Source organism: Nymphaea colorata, chromosome 9 (genome assembly GCF_008831285.2).
Source record: "Nymphaea colorata isolate Beijing-Zhang1983 chromosome 9, ASM883128v2, whole genome shotgun sequence".
Taxonomy (NCBI): domain Eukaryota; kingdom Viridiplantae; phylum Streptophyta; class Magnoliopsida; order Nymphaeales; family Nymphaeaceae; genus Nymphaea; species Nymphaea colorata.
Window position 1 is genome coordinate 20,741,319 of NC_045146.1, and position 18,061 is coordinate 20,759,379.

General features: G+C 38.6%; 1 protein-coding gene across 8 annotated transcripts; it reads right to left on the bottom strand.

Annotated features, from left to right (window-relative positions):
- Nucleotides 1-519: 519 nt before the first annotated feature.
- LOC116260564 (uncharacterized) lies at nucleotides 520-16,850 on the bottom strand. 8 transcript variants are annotated; one of them, XM_031639013.2, is made up of 21 exons: nucleotides 16,266-16,850; nucleotides 16,077-16,161; nucleotides 13,740-13,842; nucleotides 13,075-13,159; nucleotides 12,336-12,422; nucleotides 12,096-12,187; nucleotides 10,680-10,902; nucleotides 10,485-10,584; nucleotides 10,207-10,396; nucleotides 9,212-9,270; nucleotides 8,881-9,005; nucleotides 8,165-8,607; nucleotides 6,989-7,070; nucleotides 6,688-6,861; nucleotides 6,568-6,621; nucleotides 6,057-6,164; nucleotides 5,904-5,972; nucleotides 4,102-4,148; nucleotides 3,277-3,975; nucleotides 2,762-2,921; nucleotides 520-2,629 (listed from the first exon to the last, which is right to left on the bottom strand). In XM_031639013.2, the coding sequence occupies exons 1-21, from the start codon at nucleotides 16,380-16,382 to the stop codon at nucleotides 2,543-2,545; spliced, it is 3,189 nt and encodes a 1,062-aa protein (XP_031494873.1). In that variant the 5' UTR covers nucleotides 16,383-16,850; the 3' UTR covers nucleotides 520-2,542. The 8 variants fall into 8 exon arrangements, 6 of the variants coding, with proteins under 6 accessions (XP_031494873.1, XP_031494872.1, XP_031494875.1 ...); XR_004174150.2 differs by having other exon boundaries at nucleotides 2,615-2,629; nucleotides 2,762-2,892; XR_007574274.1 differs by lacking the exon at nucleotides 520-2,629 and having other exon boundaries at nucleotides 2,782-2,921; nucleotides 3,522-3,624; nucleotides 3,938-3,975.
- Nucleotides 16,851-18,061: the final 1,211 nt, after the last annotated feature.

The following is an 18,061-nucleotide window of genomic DNA, read 5'->3' on the forward strand; positions in this document are numbered from 1 at the left end:
TAAAAGTCCTCGAATTTCCAAGGTCAATCACGATCCAAAGACGACTTGAAAAGATGAGCCAACGACCATCTGAAAATTAAATACGAAATGTAAAAAAAAAAAAAACACCAACAAAAAATAAAAGCCCGAGTGAAAACCTTGGCTAGCCCAGGATCGTTATAAGCCCCTCAAACTTGGCAAACTTTTTCTCCACAAAAAGAAGAAAAACCCACGAGCAAGTTGGAGGGGTTTGAGAGTGAATGTAAATTCAATTTCAAAGTAACACAAAAAGTACAAAGACGCCAAGTAGGAACTGGGCATCTAGCACATACATAATCATCTCACAAATTTCTACCCCACCTTTTAGCCCTCACCGTGCATAAACTCGCCACCGATTAAATGCGAGAGATGGATAGATCGTTCTAAGTTTCTAACTGGTTTTATAAGATAGCTTGCTGTTTGCATTAAGAAGAGATCAAAATGCAGATTTTGGAATTTGCGGAACATTTACAATTTTGGGAAACCTAATTGAGATCTATAAACAAAATCACTACCACATGTCATCATTCATCAACACAAAATTTAAGTTTCTGCAACTTGCAGAGTGTAACAAATTCACCTGTAGACAGAATATACAATTGTCACCAAAAGTGAGGGTTGGTTACAAGCATGGGCCCAGGATGCCCCTTATATCTCTACTTATGAACAAGAACGGCAATCTATATTTAAATAGAGTTTGTTGCGGGTAAGGGCCCAACCGAGACCCATAACAAAAAGCAACTATGAATATCTACATGCTCCATTGACCACCAAAATGCAAGCAACTACAATAAGAATGTGATCCCGTTGGACAACTTGCGCAGACCACTCATTTATTGTCTTCCATTATATGTGAAAAAAGGCAGGCATTGATTTCACCTGTTGATTTTGTATTTCAGAGCAAAGCATGATATGCAGTAGAAGTCACTGTTAAGGTGATTAAGATACGTCTCCATAGGGAACTGATGGAGAAAAGTATTCCATAAAGCCAAACCCGAGTAGTAAGGGCATGATTCTTGTAGATGATCATGATCACTCTTGATTGCACACCTAATGTATATTTTCAGTTCTCAAGCATATTGATGATGGAACATTTACTGGCATAGGAATGGGATGCTGATTCATGTGAAGGCCCTGGATGGCACAGCATACTTTCACAGCAACCGTTCATTTCACCACAATCTTCCCTCCTTTGGGCCATTTGAAACATTCACCACTCAGCCCTCATTTATAGCACAATCAGGAAGCCTATCTTTCTGCTATGCTCACCATTGTAACACACATCAACAGGCATCATTCAGGGATTAGACGCTCATTGGATCAAGTAATTTGATCAGCACTCAACTCTTCAAGAATCTTGTCTTGCAAAGCCCATACCTCTTCTTTTGACACATAGAATAAAAGGAGCTCCTTTCATAACTCGGTGTTACATTACCAACGAGTGGTGCTGATATTTTTTCTTTTTGTTTTTGAGAGGGCAGGGGGGGTTTGATGGTAATTAGTTTAGTTTGGTTGCACCCTACATGACCCATCTTCACCCATACTCCCAAGTCCCAGCATTATGAAGCCGACCTTTTGACCATATCTTGCTTGACTAGCCAACAGCAAGCTGCACAGGGTGCATGAAGGTCCCCACCATCACAGTCCATATGGGCCTCTTCCAAAGCTCCAATTCCATCAAAAGCTGTTCTATTTATGGAATCTACCAATTTTTCTTACCAAGTAAATCCTTTTCTCTCTGCTAGAAGCCCTCTAACCATAACCACATTTGACAAGATCGCTTGCTGCCATAAAACCAGTAAGAGATAGTCAATCACCTAAGACCTAAAGCCAACTCTTTTCAGCTAACATACCTGATGGGTAGTGGAGATTGGAGAATACTAAGAAATGTGATCTCAGTTGTTCCTGAATCAAAAGCATTGAATATCATATAGTTTTCAGCTGTCACCGACTCCTTCAGCTGCATCTGCATTCCTGTCATGTAGCTGCTCAAGAATTCTAAAAAGAATTTTCAGCAATAATCCTTCTTACATGAAACTTGAACATTCCCAGTTGGAATCATGGGATGATGAAAACTGCCAGCCACAGAAGTATCACAAAATGAAACTTCACACTCAAGCCATTGTTCACTTAAGTTCTGAATTTTCCAAGCAAGCATGTAGGGGTTCTAAACTGTTTTCCAGATTTATACAAGTAACCATCAAAACTGAAGCCTTAATATGGCTTGATTTCTCTAGCAGAATAAAAAGAACCAATTTGCTTAGGCCAGATGACATTGTCCAAATGTATTCCCACAGAGAGAAGCATCCCCCTACTTGTCCAGGATTATTCATGATCACTTAGATGGCAGAATATTTGATGAACGATGTTGTTCTCACAATAAGATAACTACACCTATTAAGTGAGAAGAACCAAGAGCTTCAGTGAAGACACTGACATCGGCACTCTTGCACACCATAGCTTGAAGACATTGAATCGGATCCAAACATAAATCAACTTAATCGAGCTCAGTGCCAAGACACACTTAAACTAAGCATGTAGAAAGAAGGAATTCTGGCTGTAATCTCTGCAGAAGTATCCCACAAAAAGGACAGCAAGGTATTGAATATGTCTGCAGAAAGGTTGACTCTGTCATACGACCAAAATATTGTGATGAATGTACCATAAACAGCGTACTTGGTGCGAGTTTGTAGACATATCTTTGGCAGCACATGCAAAACCATGACGGGCTAGCATCACAAACCTGCATGGAAGCTGCACATCGCAGAAGTTTGTGCTTTTCTCCACCTACATAGTTGCATCCAGTACCATCACAATACGCCACCTCTGGAGATTCAAATGGTACTAGTGAAGGACAAAAGCTACACCATTCTTCTGGAACATATTCACATACAGAAAAAAGCCTGCGAAAGGAGAATAAAATCAATATTTCAAGGTTTTAAACAAGAAACCTTTGGCACTGTGCTAGATATGCAGCATTGGTGGACTCCAAAATACTAAAAAATAGAAGAAACACAATGAAATGGTGGAAGAGATCATCATTCTTAGAAAGATGTCCCAATAACAATGTCTAGACAAGAAACCCTACTATCACAAGACTAGACAATCCTGTACTTCTGATATAAGACATAACAAGAAATGGATTAAGCTAAACTAGGACATTGTCAAAGCAAAATATATGAAAGTGAAAACATTGTTAATGCAAGTAAAAGAATCACAATTCAATCAGGACTGAGGATAAACGGCCAAATTAATTACCTTTTCTGAATCTTATCAACCTCCAATTTGAGGAGTTTAAGGTCATCAGGGATCAAGTTATTGTTCATAACTACCCACTGCTGCATTTGTGCAACTCCTGTTGGAAACCAACATGGCCTATCTAGAGGAAGTGCGCTGGCAGTACCAGAAGCAAGGTATAGTACAGCGGAAAAAGTTAAACCAACAAGCCGCCTCTGTAATTCAGCTTCACTATGTAGAAGTAGGTTCGACCACAGTTTAACTGCCTCAACGTCAACAGACTGCAGTTCATGTTTACTGCTGTATGCCACACTCTTCATTTCAGGCAGCACCAGTCGTCTACAGACAATATTGATCATGTGCATGTGCCTGGAATCAATTATGTGTAGCAAATTAGGTGCGGAAGACAACATTGATTCAAGAGAAACCAAGGAATCTGGGTCAGGCCACCAGCTTAAGAACCAGTTATAAAGAATAGTCTCAACATAATTTGGTGAAACTTGATTAAAAGCTAGGAGTGCTTCCATTATATCCCAAAGGATAAGAGGCTTTGCTGGACAAGCATACTGCTCAAGGGTCCACAAGATGCTGGATTGCCAGCAAACCAGGTCCTTGTCAGAGAAACCAGGAACAGCATCAACATATTCATCAGGCAGATTGTCCAGAGAAACACTGATCATACCACCAGTCCAGATCAATTCCACAGCCGCTCTCTGGGCCCTGCAGAGATTTTGAAAGAGTTATAAAAGGTTCCTTGAAGCAAGCATAGTAAAAACGGTACACCTATGTCAGATATATTGTGTGTGCGCATGTCTGCATGCCAACAAATTATCTTCCCTGAATTACCTTGATTCATACATAGGATCAACAAGGGCAGTGTCAACACTGTGAACCTGGCAATATAATGTTCAATCAGGTGACAATTAATTATTTTATACATAGAAACAACATGGATCAGCATATATTTTTGGTAAGGCAGAAAAGTGGCAGAATCACAAAGGAGGTAAGCAGATTAACACAAGGCATAAAATAGGACAACCTCAATTGCACATACCAGTACCTATTTCTAGTCAAGTTTTATTAAATAAAGTCAACGGTTGTCTATATACCCGAAGAAAATTTTTCAAAAACTTTTGAGGCTTTTCTCAGATCTGGATAGGGTGCGTACTTGCACATATATGCACTTTTCTAGTTGAATTTAAATGGTCTCTACTGAAAAAGGGACCACAAGGTCGGACACAGACAAAACTGAGCCTATACTGACTAAGTCAAAGCTAGTGGGCTAAGTCTGGCTGAACTCATCTAAAAGGAGAAAAGAGGAGAAAATCCCTTCCCTTTCTTCGGATCAGAAGTAGTATCATGAAAAATTTTCATGAGGTCTTTCTTTACAAATTTGACCAGCACCCCATACACCTACTCGGTCAAGATTATCTCAAGCACATGGGCAGCCTATGTCACATGGGTACTTTGTTTGAGTGAGGTGCCCGTGTCGATACAGGTACAAGTACGGGTACACCCTTGGACACGGCCCGGATATGGTCAAACAAGTGTCGCGTGTGGTCAATGCATCCATGGCCGTATCCGTCCCTTTTTTTACTCTATCAAAGTGGACCAAGTCCATTTTTGTCCACTAATTAGATTTCTTTTAAACCATCATGTTTATACAATGGAAATGAAGAGCCCTTGTAGATACCAAAGGGCTGTTCATGTTCCCTATGGTCTAACTCCACATATTCAGCAGGATTTTCCGGCCAGACTCTATGGAAACCAGCAATTTTCCGGCGACTTAATCTTCTCTAATAGAACTTTCTATATTGTTTTGGTTGCTTAAAATCTTTTTTTTGTCTACACACACACACACATATATACATATATATACATGTGTGCGTGTATAGCCATGCCCCTGTACTTTGAAAGTGCTTTGCAGTTTGCACCCATACCCACACCTATGTGACATAGTGGGCAGCACTCATGACGCAACCAACCAGAGACATTTTGCCACTTTTCATGTCAGGTGGAGCACTTGCACCTGCACCTTGGCATGTTAACCTTGATATGATTTCTATTAGGACCATCTGTATATCATGAACAACTATACAAGTCTTAAAAATATCCACAGAAGAAAAACCAATAAAAAGTACCAAAAGAAGACTCAAAACCTAACAAAGACAACGAGTCCCAGTAGACTGGAGCTTGCTTCAAGGCCACTTGAAAGAACATGAATGGCTCGATAATGAAAGGTAACTATCCATCTCAATCTATTGTTGCTCCAAGATATCAGTTTCTCATCTTTGGAAATTGTCAAAACCCTCGGGGGATTTGGACAGACATCAATAACCCAATGAAGACGTCAATAACCCAATGAAGTAATAATCAGACATACTTTCTGTATGAAGGTTTATTCAAATATTTATCACTTCATACATTTGTTATTCAGGTAAGGTGTTTCTCCGATTCTTCTAATTTTGTGTATCATATTTCTTTAATTAACATATCAACATAATCAGGGTGTTTCAACCTATCATTCTTTAAGAGAAGGTGTATGTATGTATTATAGGCAAAAGAAACATCAATTTAAAGGTTCAGTATTGATTCACAAATAGCCCAAAGTAATAATTGACTTCTTATCAGAATAATTGACTGCTTACCACACCAAGAACCAAGTTTCCAGGGGATAATGCCAGACCGTAACAGGAATCAAATATATGCCGTGGTATCTGTAAGAGAACATCTTTAAAACATTTCCCAAATCAAAATTCAGAAAATAAAATTAAGAAATAGCATACCAGAAGTAATAGTACCTCACTAGACGTCCTCTTACTATCATAAGCAAGACTAGGAGAGTTTAGAGGGAAGTGAACCAGACAAAGAGTGTCAGCTTGCAATATCCAGCAATGAACGGAGTTGTCCTACAAATATCAATAGATGACAAACTGAAGTTTGGTTCTTCTTTTTCCCACAAACCATGAATATGTGCAGGAGCCAAATTGTCTTATGCAAGGAAAGAAAATTCAGCAAAGGAATAACAAAATGCAGCATCCAGGTCCAAGATCAGAAATGATGCTCATTCACAAACTATACTTGATGATAATCCACAAAGAAAGCTCACTTTAGCATACGATTTCTAGAAAAGAAAATGTCCATAGGGCTGCCTTAAGTTTTATGACAACTGCCCCCACCCCAACTGGAGATTTTCTGGCTCCGCCTCTCATTGCAATATTATCTAGGACCAGCAGTCCAGCACAAACCACAGAATGATAACAATACAAGCATTGCACTAGTACAAAGATGCTACCAGCAAATAAAATATACCTGACTGCAGCTGTACAAGCAATGACCATCAAAAGCCCAAGCAACGCCAGTGACCTAAATAGAGTGGCATGTTTAGACAAAATATCTTAGGACATGGTAACACAGATACAGGTAACTTACCACTTGATCATGCGCATTAAATTGCCTATTAAATTTAATTTCACCACTTGATATATCACAGCTCAACACCTCTAATAAGCCAGATCCTTTTCCCACTGCCAAAAGAATTTCGTTGGGAGACTTTGAAGGTGCAACACATGAAAGCACAGAGACAGGGCCAGCTGCAACTATCACCTGTAGACATTAAACCAAATAGACAGAAAATATTTCAATCAAAAATACAGAATACTAGATTTCTTTGTCCATATCCAGAACTACAGAATAATATATCATATTACGCAACACCTAGAAACAGTTATACCTCTCTCAAAAGACAAACACAATCATCATTCACTTCCTTAGGTGTGACCATTCCTTCAATATCTCCTAGCCATAACTTCACACTGCAGATGCATAAAGCAATGCATTTGGTTGTTGAAAGATAAAAATGTGTTAATTGCAGGAGACACATGGATTCACATGAAAGAGATTATCTACGCCTTACATGAAAACCATGTAAAACAGTAACATGTTTGAAGAAACACAGACATGGAAAGAAACTTCAAGCTGCAACAAGAAGAATTTCCAAGGTTTTTAGATAAACTAACTGCTAAAGTGATTGTTCACTAGGAATGACTTGCCCTAGTAAAAACAGTGTGCACAAAAAGCTTAGTACTTAGTAGTCAAAGCACCTATGCAGGAGATGACTGACAAGGCACACGTAGGCACTGGGTCCAGTGTCAATCACCTAAGCAAAAACCTAGGTGGCCCTGTCAAGGTGCATCGCCTAGGTTGCCTAGTTCTGCCTATCAGGTGTCTCGGGCTGGGCTGACTAGGTGCCCCCAGTTAGGCCTGAGAAATTAAATAGGAAAATATGGAAAAGGTGAAACCCCTTCCTCCATCTATCTCTCTCTCACCTTTGTCATTCATAATATAACTTTACAACTTCGAATGGAAATGATAATTTCTGCATCCTTTTTGTTGAAACACTACAAATTTAAAAAACTGTTACAATTCAGAGGAAATTTGATATGTTTGAGTCTGTCTGTGCTATGTCAGTGTGAATCTGCCACTGACTAATAATTATTTAGTTTCGATTGTCTATGTGTACATTGAACGGTCTTTTTTGTTACTCTTACCATTAGACTTCAATCTTTCACAGTGATTGGAAGAAATGAATCTGTAAGGGGTAAGCTGATATTGTCAAGTAGATGAGTTTAAAGGAACTATAACATGTTCTTTTATCATCGGCACACACATAGAGATCTTAGAACATTCAAGTTGCATGTGATTTGTGAACAAGATTATGATCACTTGTATTTCGTGCCTCCATGTCCTATTTCACAATATTCATCTAGTAAGTGTGAACTTGTCCTGCAAGAAATCTAATATTAAATTTTCTAACCCCCTTAGCACTTTTGACTGCCAATATTAAAAAAAAAAAAAAACCAACAATTGAACTGGGCAACAACTTTTGGTTTTTGAGGAACAAACTCACCACCCATCACAGCTCCCAGTAGCTAAGAGAAACTTTGGTGCAGACTCTAGAACAACCCAGCTTATTGCAGTAACCCAAGAAGTGTGAGCTTGGAGGATCCCAACAAGCGTCGCATCAACAGAGACTGGGCACTGATCAACAGTGTAAGAGTTTGGTTCATTGAATCTCCAAAAGGAAATTTTTCCACATTTCCCACCAACTGCAAGTAAAGCACATGTCTTGGAGAAGCCACTTATAGCAACAGCACCCAGATTAGTTGACAAATGCAGCATAGGCGACCATGAAACAACAAGTGACGATAACAGGTTGCTACGAAAGACGTACTCCTCTGCAGATAAGGAAGTTGGAAATGCATTTTCTTCATGTCTCTTCCTTGAACTTTCCTTGCGCTTATCTTGATTTATGTTCCTTCCCGTGCCAGTGGCACATTTGACATCAGGAACCTGTAAAAAAAATTATCACTATTTTCTCTATATATTACAAATTGATGAATCATCCCATGGATTTTCATTCTAATAAGGTCAAAATAGAAACTTTGAGAGCTTACAGAAAACTACTAATGTTTACTGATTGGAATGTCCAACTGGTAGCTGAACTATCTTCAATTCAGCATTATTGGGCTTGAAACAACATTTTAGAGGTAACGAAAAATAAATACTCACATTATTTCACTATAATAAAAATATAGATGCACTTATAAAGGCACAGTGGCTTACATCATGCAAACTTGTTGTCATCTTCCTCAGCTTCACCACAGTAATTTGCCATGAGTTCTCATCAGGAATCCATATAGGCATGAGGCGAACATTTTCAGGACTTAAAATAAAGCGGCCATAATCACCTGCAAGACAATCATTACTGTCTAATCAACCTACCAAAGAGTGATAAAACATGCTAAGAAAGATGAATGGTGCATCAGCATGCATTTGATAGAGAACAAAAGAGTACAAGCACCACTAAGTAATGTGGTATCATTCAGTTGAGAAGAAAATTAAAGCAACATGAGACTGAACCACAGAACATCACTAGTAGAATTGAAAACTTTACCATGTAAATCTATTAACAGCTGAGCATCACTAGTTCCCAAAAATGCACCTTCTATCCATCTGCACATGCATGAAAGAACGAACTAATTACATCTGAACCTGTAAAAGAGAAACTCTATGCCTTCTTAGCAGTAAGGCCAAACATGGATTATCATATAAGATGCCAACAGTATATGAAAGTTCAATATTATGGGGTATCTATTTCAAGGAATAACTCTTTTCATACTGAACCTTAAATATTCAGCATTGCAAGTGCCATATCCATTTTTATACTTGTAAGCTCGCAGATATAATTAATTCAACAGGATAAATAGATATATGTCATACAACAGTATAATGCCTACACATGAATATACTTATGTAAGCATGTAAGGGGATGCAGTAGCATTTCCTTTAGGCTAGGACTGGTTTTAGGTTCCAGTGAAAACCATGACTGTTCATACATTTTATCACAAATTATCCTGCCAACGTACTTATTTCTTATTTGGTACTTGCTTTGGATTGGATCAAATTAAGGAAAAAGCTACAATATTTTGTTATCAAGTTTCAGTGTTACCTGAATGACAGAACAGAATTCCTAATACATGTTTTACATTGATTAAACCATAATTTAGGTTGACAACAAATAGTGGCATCTATGCGCCTCTTGGAGCCTATAAGAGGCAAAACTAAAAGGATCCTGAGTAAGGCAGGATCAAACATTATAGTGAAGACTATCTAGCGATTCTAGCCTACAGCTCGTGCAAGGCAATCTTGATCAGCTAAGGATCCTTGTTCCTTGAGAAAAGGTGCCTATTGGAAAGACGATATGCAACTTTGATAGAAAAACATGTTAAGTCCACTGCAAGTCTGCAACATTGGTAGGTGGATCAACAAATTATGTTTTTCGCATATAAAAAGAAACCAGCAAAGATGGAAAATAACAAAGAGAAGTGACTACAAAGGAAAAAGGAGCAAATAAATAAACTTCTTTCAAGCAAAGCAAAGGAAAATCACCTGTTATCAACCCAAGCTTCCACAAGTTGCCCTTTCACAAGGACCTCCATCACCTCTTTGCTATGTTCTACCAAATATATTTCATTTGGCAGCCTGCCTAAATCAAGTGTTGGGCGCATGTTAAAAGATGAAGCAGCCTCTTTTCCTTTATCAGGTCCAAATTTCAATGAAAACCACCCATCATGTTGCTCTGAATATTAACCTCCAACCGTCAATGATAACATATGCTACAATCAAAATATATATCATGGTAACCTTGAAATGAAAAGCTTTACCACCTTCAATAGCTTCAGCAAAGTGGACAAATGCTTTTCCCTCACTAATGCGCACAATTTTTCCATTAATCCAGAACCTTTGAGAAGACTCATGTTTAAGAACCTATGAAACAAAATAAAACTAATTCAAGAGGAACCACCCCGAGAAACAATAAGTTCAGCATTCTAGATTATGCACGTATTGCAACATATATATACCTCAACTGAGGTGCCTTCAGAGAACATGCATGGAATCAGTGCCAGCTCTGTGGAGATAGTGGTAGAATTTTCTGAAGGTTGCACACAGTTCTCTGCGTTGTTGGCATCGCCATCATCATCATCATCGTCACTGTCATCATCATCATCATCCTCGTCGCTGTTGTCATCATGATTCTCATCCATACGATTTTTTGAGTCCCTAGAAACACGTCTGAGGTCCTCTCTGTACCAAAAGTTAATCAGTGAGTATGGTACCTAGTCTAAGCAATCATGTTGAAGGGCTAAAAAAGCTAAGAAGGTGTATTAGATAGTCTCTAATACTGGCAGAACAATCAAATAGATGTAGAAATAAAACCTACAGGTGCAAAGTTTGGCCACTTCTAACAAATCAATTAATAGACCACCTCAAATCATAATTTTTTAAGTATATAAAAGTGCTAATGTAATGCTTTTCCTCATCTCAGGTTACTGGAATCGCATGGATGACTTTGCAAAGTTGCAAAGAATTTAATAGAAAAGAACTTTCAAGAAAAGTAGTCCTTGTAGTGGATTCTCTCATCTTTTTATCATTAACTCAACAAAGCCTATTTTTCTTCTCACATTAAAAACACTCTAGAAGCCATTTTTCAATGCTGGGTCAGTTCTATGCTAGAAGCTTTCAGACTTTATCACTTACCTGGGACAAATATTCATGCATTCAGAAGTAAAATTTTGGCAATACACTGTAGCTTTAGTCATTGGGTCGAAGGTTATGAGCCTATCTATGCAGTTCTACAAATTCAACCACACTTTGGACTTGCAACTTTTTCCGATTTTAGTTACTGATGGATCAACATATTGCTTAACAAATCCTTCTTCTGTTTATTCCACCTCCTCTAAACTGTCATTATATATGCCAGTTTTCCATTTATTATTTTACAGTTCTGAAAGCAATGAAATATTTTTCTTGTTCTAGTAAAAAGTTTGACTTGCCGACCAACAGTCCATTTCCAATTTCAACATGTGGATGATTTACATTTTTGAAGCTTGACAGAGGTGCTTGAAGTGTTTATAGTGCTTAGAAAGTACCATAGAGACAATCTCAGTATGACTCTTACAGGTTCAACCATCAATCATTAAAAGGAAAACTTTTCTTTTCTTTTAAATGAAGCACATAATTATACTATGAAAGCGAAAGCAATCATCGCCCAACATGCAATCACATCTCCAGCAGCATCTACATTCATACATTTAATCTGGTTCAGATCTTCAAAACATCAGATAGAGACAATAAATGTTAAACAACCATGCATCTACATAACATGAACATATTTAACAACGAGAAAATGGAAGTGATTCAGATTCAAGTATTGGAAAGAGAGATTGGCAAACAACAATCAGAAGACTAATATGGAAACATCAATTACATCTGCTTACTTTACACATGCCTTCTTAGTTGCCTGAAGACTGAACCCCCTGTCTTGAACAGCACTCGTAGACAAAATTGTCTGATACTGTCCTCCAATTTTCTGCTTAAAACAATGTAAAATAAATAGTCTTGTTGATGGTATACTAGACAAACAAGAGTTTGTATAAAGTCTCTAGAAGGAAAAACTTGCAGATTTAAGCCCTGCAGAAGATAACTGTATGTAATGTATTTCTATCAGCATAACTCACGTGAAAATGCCCTGTGGATCCATTCAAAATCTCCTCAAAATTGACACTGAGATAATAACCATACAATTTGTCAGATATGTCCAGAACCTGCCAACATGAATAGCAATTAAGAAGTGATATTGGTTGGAGAAAGCCACATTCTAGTGGACTTCTTAGTTTCATGTCATTATCTTTACTGTAAGTATGAGCTTAAGGTACTTGAGCAACAAAATGAGGGACAAAAAAAATGTATTCCAATAGTAGCAAAATGAACCTAGTAGCAAAACCTGTTTGTACGATCAAATCACCCTACAAAATGGTTTGACTCAAAATGTCAGACCTATGATCACCTACAATTTTGGTATCCCCTGCCTAGTCTAGCAGCAAGCAGCAATTTTCCCATTTGTGCTTCAAAATCAACCATGAGTTTTGTTTGGCATTGGTTGGACGAAAGTGCAACCATTGGTGTAGAGAAATGCATCTTTAGATGTTTGATTATTTCTATTTTCTAGAGAACAGGAAGGGGAAGCAACGGAAAGAGGCAATTCTTTTCAACTGTGAGGGCTTCTTTGTTTAACTTGCAATTTTTAAAGTTAAGACAACCAGTCATGCATGCAAACACATAATAGTTAATACTATTGCACATTATTAACTTGCTAGAATGAAAAGAAGCATGAATCAACAAAGTACAGGTATGCCAACATAACCAACATAAAAAAAATAGATGGATAACAGAATTGTGGTGTGCATTGATACATACATCTACCCACTCGGCACGGAAATCACAAAATGGTGCACGATAAAGTTTCACGTTGCCATCAATGGTGCAAACAGCAAGCAAGCATCTGCATCCAGTTCAAGAAAAGATTGAGAATCCTTGAAATCCTATTGACAAATGATTGCACAGCAGGTGTACAATTAGGGCAAAATTCCAAAGCCGTAGGAACCAAATAAAACACAAGAACAACACTCTTTCTCAAGTTAAGTGAAATATAAGTGAGTACATGTTCTGGTCGCATCTCTTGCTTAACAATGCTACTCAAGAGGCTGTGTGGTTCTTGGTCACCAGATAAAACTTGTGACCAACAGTCACAAACCCTTTAGCAACTGTAGTTGTTTATTCCACCTGGAACCAAAGCAAATGTGCTTTTTTAATGGCTGTCAGGCAACAGGAACACTAACATAGCGTTTCATGAATCTGTCCCAATCTTTGGAACAAATTCATGAAACACTAAAATACAGAGTTCCATTAATATGCCCACTTTTCGGGACTTATTCATGGAACATTATGTTAATAAAGTTCATGTTGCCAAACACCCCTAAAGGTTAATAAGATTATAGAATATGCTCTCAAGTCTCAAGTCTCATCCTAAATGCATAAAGACAAATATATAAATGTTTCTCTAAAACATTTTTTCACCATACCCTGAATTAGGAGCTAGTCCTTGATGCGACCAAGACATGGATCGAACACATGGACGTGTATCGCGAGTCAAGCATGTCGGCAACAAACATGGAGCCAAAAGATCTGCAGAAAACCAAGTGGAGCATGAAGTCAGCTGAGTTATCAAAGTGGCAGTAAATGTAAAGATCCTGACAAAGCATTAAAAAAAAAAAACTAGCTGAAACTGTAACAACAATTAAAAATTAACGTCAAAAACACGCTAAACATGATGTGTATGGTCTGCATCATGAATAAAATTCGTCATCTGAAACAGACACATAAACTCTGCTTCTGAAAGACAAGGACTAGAGGATAGCAACACATGTAACCAAAAAAAAATAAAAAAGACCAACATAAAATGTGAACCTACAGCAGATTCATAGTCTGTTAACGATTAAAATACAAGAAGAAAGCATACTCTTAGATATGTTACAAATGTAGAATTGTGCAAAGCCAAAGATAGCACACAACAACTGCAAATATATTTAAGAAGGAAAACACAATTAGTAAGCAAATAATTTCTCCCAACGATTCATTGAGCAATCAAAGTTGGTACAGATGGATAACCTTGCACACCAAAGCTATTTATTCATATGGATATTGTATCTATAATGTGATTATATGAATGAAGAAATTATAAGGATAACTAACTCAAATGAAGCCATTATGCTGCAATCTGGTCCTCGTCAGGTTGACCCTACTGAATCTAGGAGCAAGATGATCCAACAGATAATATGTTTCATGGCATGTTTACATTCATCATAGAATTCAGATTCACCACAGACACATCAAGAGAAACATCATAAAATTGAGAATTGGATCGAACACAGGGAAACTTCCATAAGTCACGTTTGTCCACTCTTTTCCAGTGATCCCAAATGTGCCCTTACCTCACATACTACAGTTTTTTTATGATTAAATTTCAAGATGCAGTTGGAATTCCATAAGTCACGTTTGTCCACTCTTTTCCAGTGATCCCAAATGTGTCCTTACAACACATACTACAGTTTTCTGATGATTAAATTTCAAGATGCAGTCAGTTCCAGGTTGTTTTATAACAACCCGACCCACTCCCGGGCTCGGGCCCCTGGTTCGACGGATCTCATCCCACCCCCTAACAGTTTCGGTTCCAATCCTAAAAAGGTTAGGAACCAGGACAATAATCTCATTAAAGCCTCCCTTTATAAGCCCTTGAAGATTCCTCACAATCTTCGATACGAGACTAAACTTCTGAGGTGTTACATGTTTCAAGCAAGAAGATCTCCCCAGAACGTAGAGTGCTCATTTAGAGAGTGGAAGCTTATTCTTACAACACCAGGTTGTGATTGCTAAATGTAATTTTAACGATTTGTCTCTTTTGTAAGAAAATTCATTTTTTGGAAACATAGTTTTCTTATGTCTTTATGCAAAGGAAGCTTTAAGAGATCTCCATGAACACTTTCCATGTCAAATTTTTTCTTTCCAACTTACAACTTATTACCGTGTTGATTTTGAATTTGTCAATTAAGGTGCAATCTAACAATAGTTTCTTAGGCAATTACACGGTAAGGTAATATGGTAAAAACCTCGGACATCTTTTCATGCTCGCCTTTCACAAAAAAGTTCATAGCCTCTTTTACCTCTGCTTCACATGGAATCAGAAACAACGTCATTTCCCCCCTAAATCCCAAAAACATTCCAAAGATTCTAGAACCATCTCTTAATTCAATAGTACAGCCCATCAAAAACTATATGATACTTCAGTCGAATTCATCGCTTCTACATGAGCATGAGCTGGACACGTGGTTCTCCGGCTCTTCCTGGATAGACCAGTTAAAGCCTGCAGCAAAATCTGTGGCTTGAGGACAATTTCGAGTTTTTTCCCGCAGAAACGGGATATTACAAAATATTGCATGACAAGCCTCGAACTGGTGCTCCCGGAAGAAAGGATTTCCATGCTTCCATGCAAGCCGGCACTCACACACCATCGGCACGCGCATGATCACACACAAACGTACACCGCATATGACTTGCTCTTTGCTCCTGTAGATGTTGATGCTTCAATTTTAATCAGAGACCCGTAGTAGGTCATGCATCGAATTGTGCTTATCTTAGTCGGAACATCCTTGCGGTTTTCATAGGAGACTGAGATAGTCGTTCTACCAACATCTGGTCTGGTTCAAATTTTTTACGAGACTAATGGAATAAAAACTCCAAAAGAAAATGGATACTGGAATATGTGCAGAGATAGCGATGCTGGAAGGGCCGCATCGACTGGGAACATACACAAGCTAGACAATTCAGAGTGAGTCATTGAGCGAAGCATTATGAAATCACACCTTGCCTCTTCACTACTCCTATCTGAACCGGCGGCCTACTGCGAAGCGTGATCCAACCTCGCGGTCCAGAAAGCGAAGACGGATTCTGTGAGCAGCACGATGTATCCAAAGAAAGATAAAGTTAACGAGCGATCGAAGAGCGTCACCTATATTGAAAGCATTCGTACTGTAAAAAACATTAACATTTACCAGAACAGTCACGACATGGCCAGACCCAACAGCAAGCAAGTTCTCTTCGGACCAGGCAATGGCGTTAGGGTAGCACGGGGACGCGGAGAGATACGTCGCATCGAAACGCGACCCCATTGCTCTCTTTTCAACCGCGAGCACCGATCCACGGCAAGAGATCTGAAGTGGATCTCTCGCCGGAAGCAATAGACCGCTTTGATTGTCAATCAGAAGGACGGCAAGACGTATGCATGCCGAAACAGTGAGCAGAGACCGTACGACGACGGAGATACGCGTGCTTCGCCGGAATCCTGGCAGTTCAGGCGATGCAGCAACGGCTGGATGCCGGCAACGAGCTGCGTAGGAGTGGGCGGCAGATCAAAGCCCTTTTGAACGTTGAGGAGAAGAAGGATTGCGCGGGAGAGATGGATCTTGGCGCTCTTTTGTCTTGAGGGGAGGTCGCGGGATCAAATCGGGACGATGCGCGCGGAATCGGTGGAAGGGAGGAAGTCTTGGAAGATCGTCAGGAACCGCAGATCAAACCCCCTCAGTGTCCGTTTCCTCCCGAGAGAGAGGGATAGAGAGAAAGAGCAAAAAAGCATCAAATAAAATAATGAGTGCGCCACCTAAACCCTAGCTTCGCCCCGCCCTTTATACGTAGCTATACAGCAGGTAGGCTTATACCGAGCCCGGTACGGTTTCGGTTTGGTTGCCTTCCCAAATAAATTATCGTCTGCTTTTTTGCTTTTAGAAAAATTGTAAAGAATGGCCAACAAATGAGTGAATAACGGGGCGCCTAAGTTTCAAAAGTCAGACAATAGGATCCTCACAATTTTTAGGAGATTCAGCCGCTTTTAGAATATATAGTAAAATAAAATGGTACATTACAAATTTATCCTTTCAAATTAAAAGCATCCCTTGAAACAAATAAAAATGATGGGAGAAGTTTAGATGACACTCGCTTGTGATTATCAAGTTTTTTAGATGGCATTTGAATGACAATTCAAGCATGTTTATGGTGTGTTTGGATGACATGCCAAACCCATTTTTTATAAAATCTGGAGGTCGAAAAACTAACCTCTCTTTTCGGTTTATTGTCTTGATTTTGTTGTGTTGTCCATGCGTATGCACCAGGTTTTAAAGTTCATTCAAAATTTTAATTTTTACAAAACCAAGTTTCCACAAAGTCTTGTTTTTAAATGTGACATCCAAACACTCCCTTAAAGAGTTATGAGAGTCTGGTTTAGATGTTGGTGTTAGGCTTTTCATGATTAAATTCATTCGTTTTTTAATTAACAATTGTTACTTCATTAGCGTGTTTTTTCTTGACTTGGAAATTTGTGTTGTAACTGATTAAACTTTGTGTCGCATCGAAACGAAAGGTCTGAAAACATGCTTAGTCTGTGAAACAAATTGATCAATTATCTAAGCGCAAAATTATTAAAAGCATAAAAGTTTTCATCTTTTGGACATCTGATTGCAGAAAAGGTAGTTTATTGCATCAGAGCAGAGAATAGATAGAGTCCATCACTTGTTTTATTTATATATGTCGAGGTTCAGATACAGAAAAGCGTGGTCTGTTAGACTGGGAGAAGAAGCTGAATATTATAATGGGAACTGCAAGGGGCATGGTTTATTTTCATTCCCGACTCAACATCATCCACCGGTATCTTAAGGCCGCCAACGTTCTTTTGGTAACTCTTTGTGGCTTTAAAAGTTTTTCCTCTTCGAGGATGGCACACGTAGACTGTCATTTGTATATCTGTTATCATGGAACCTTCTTTTTTGTTATATTATCATGGAAAGTGCATCTAATT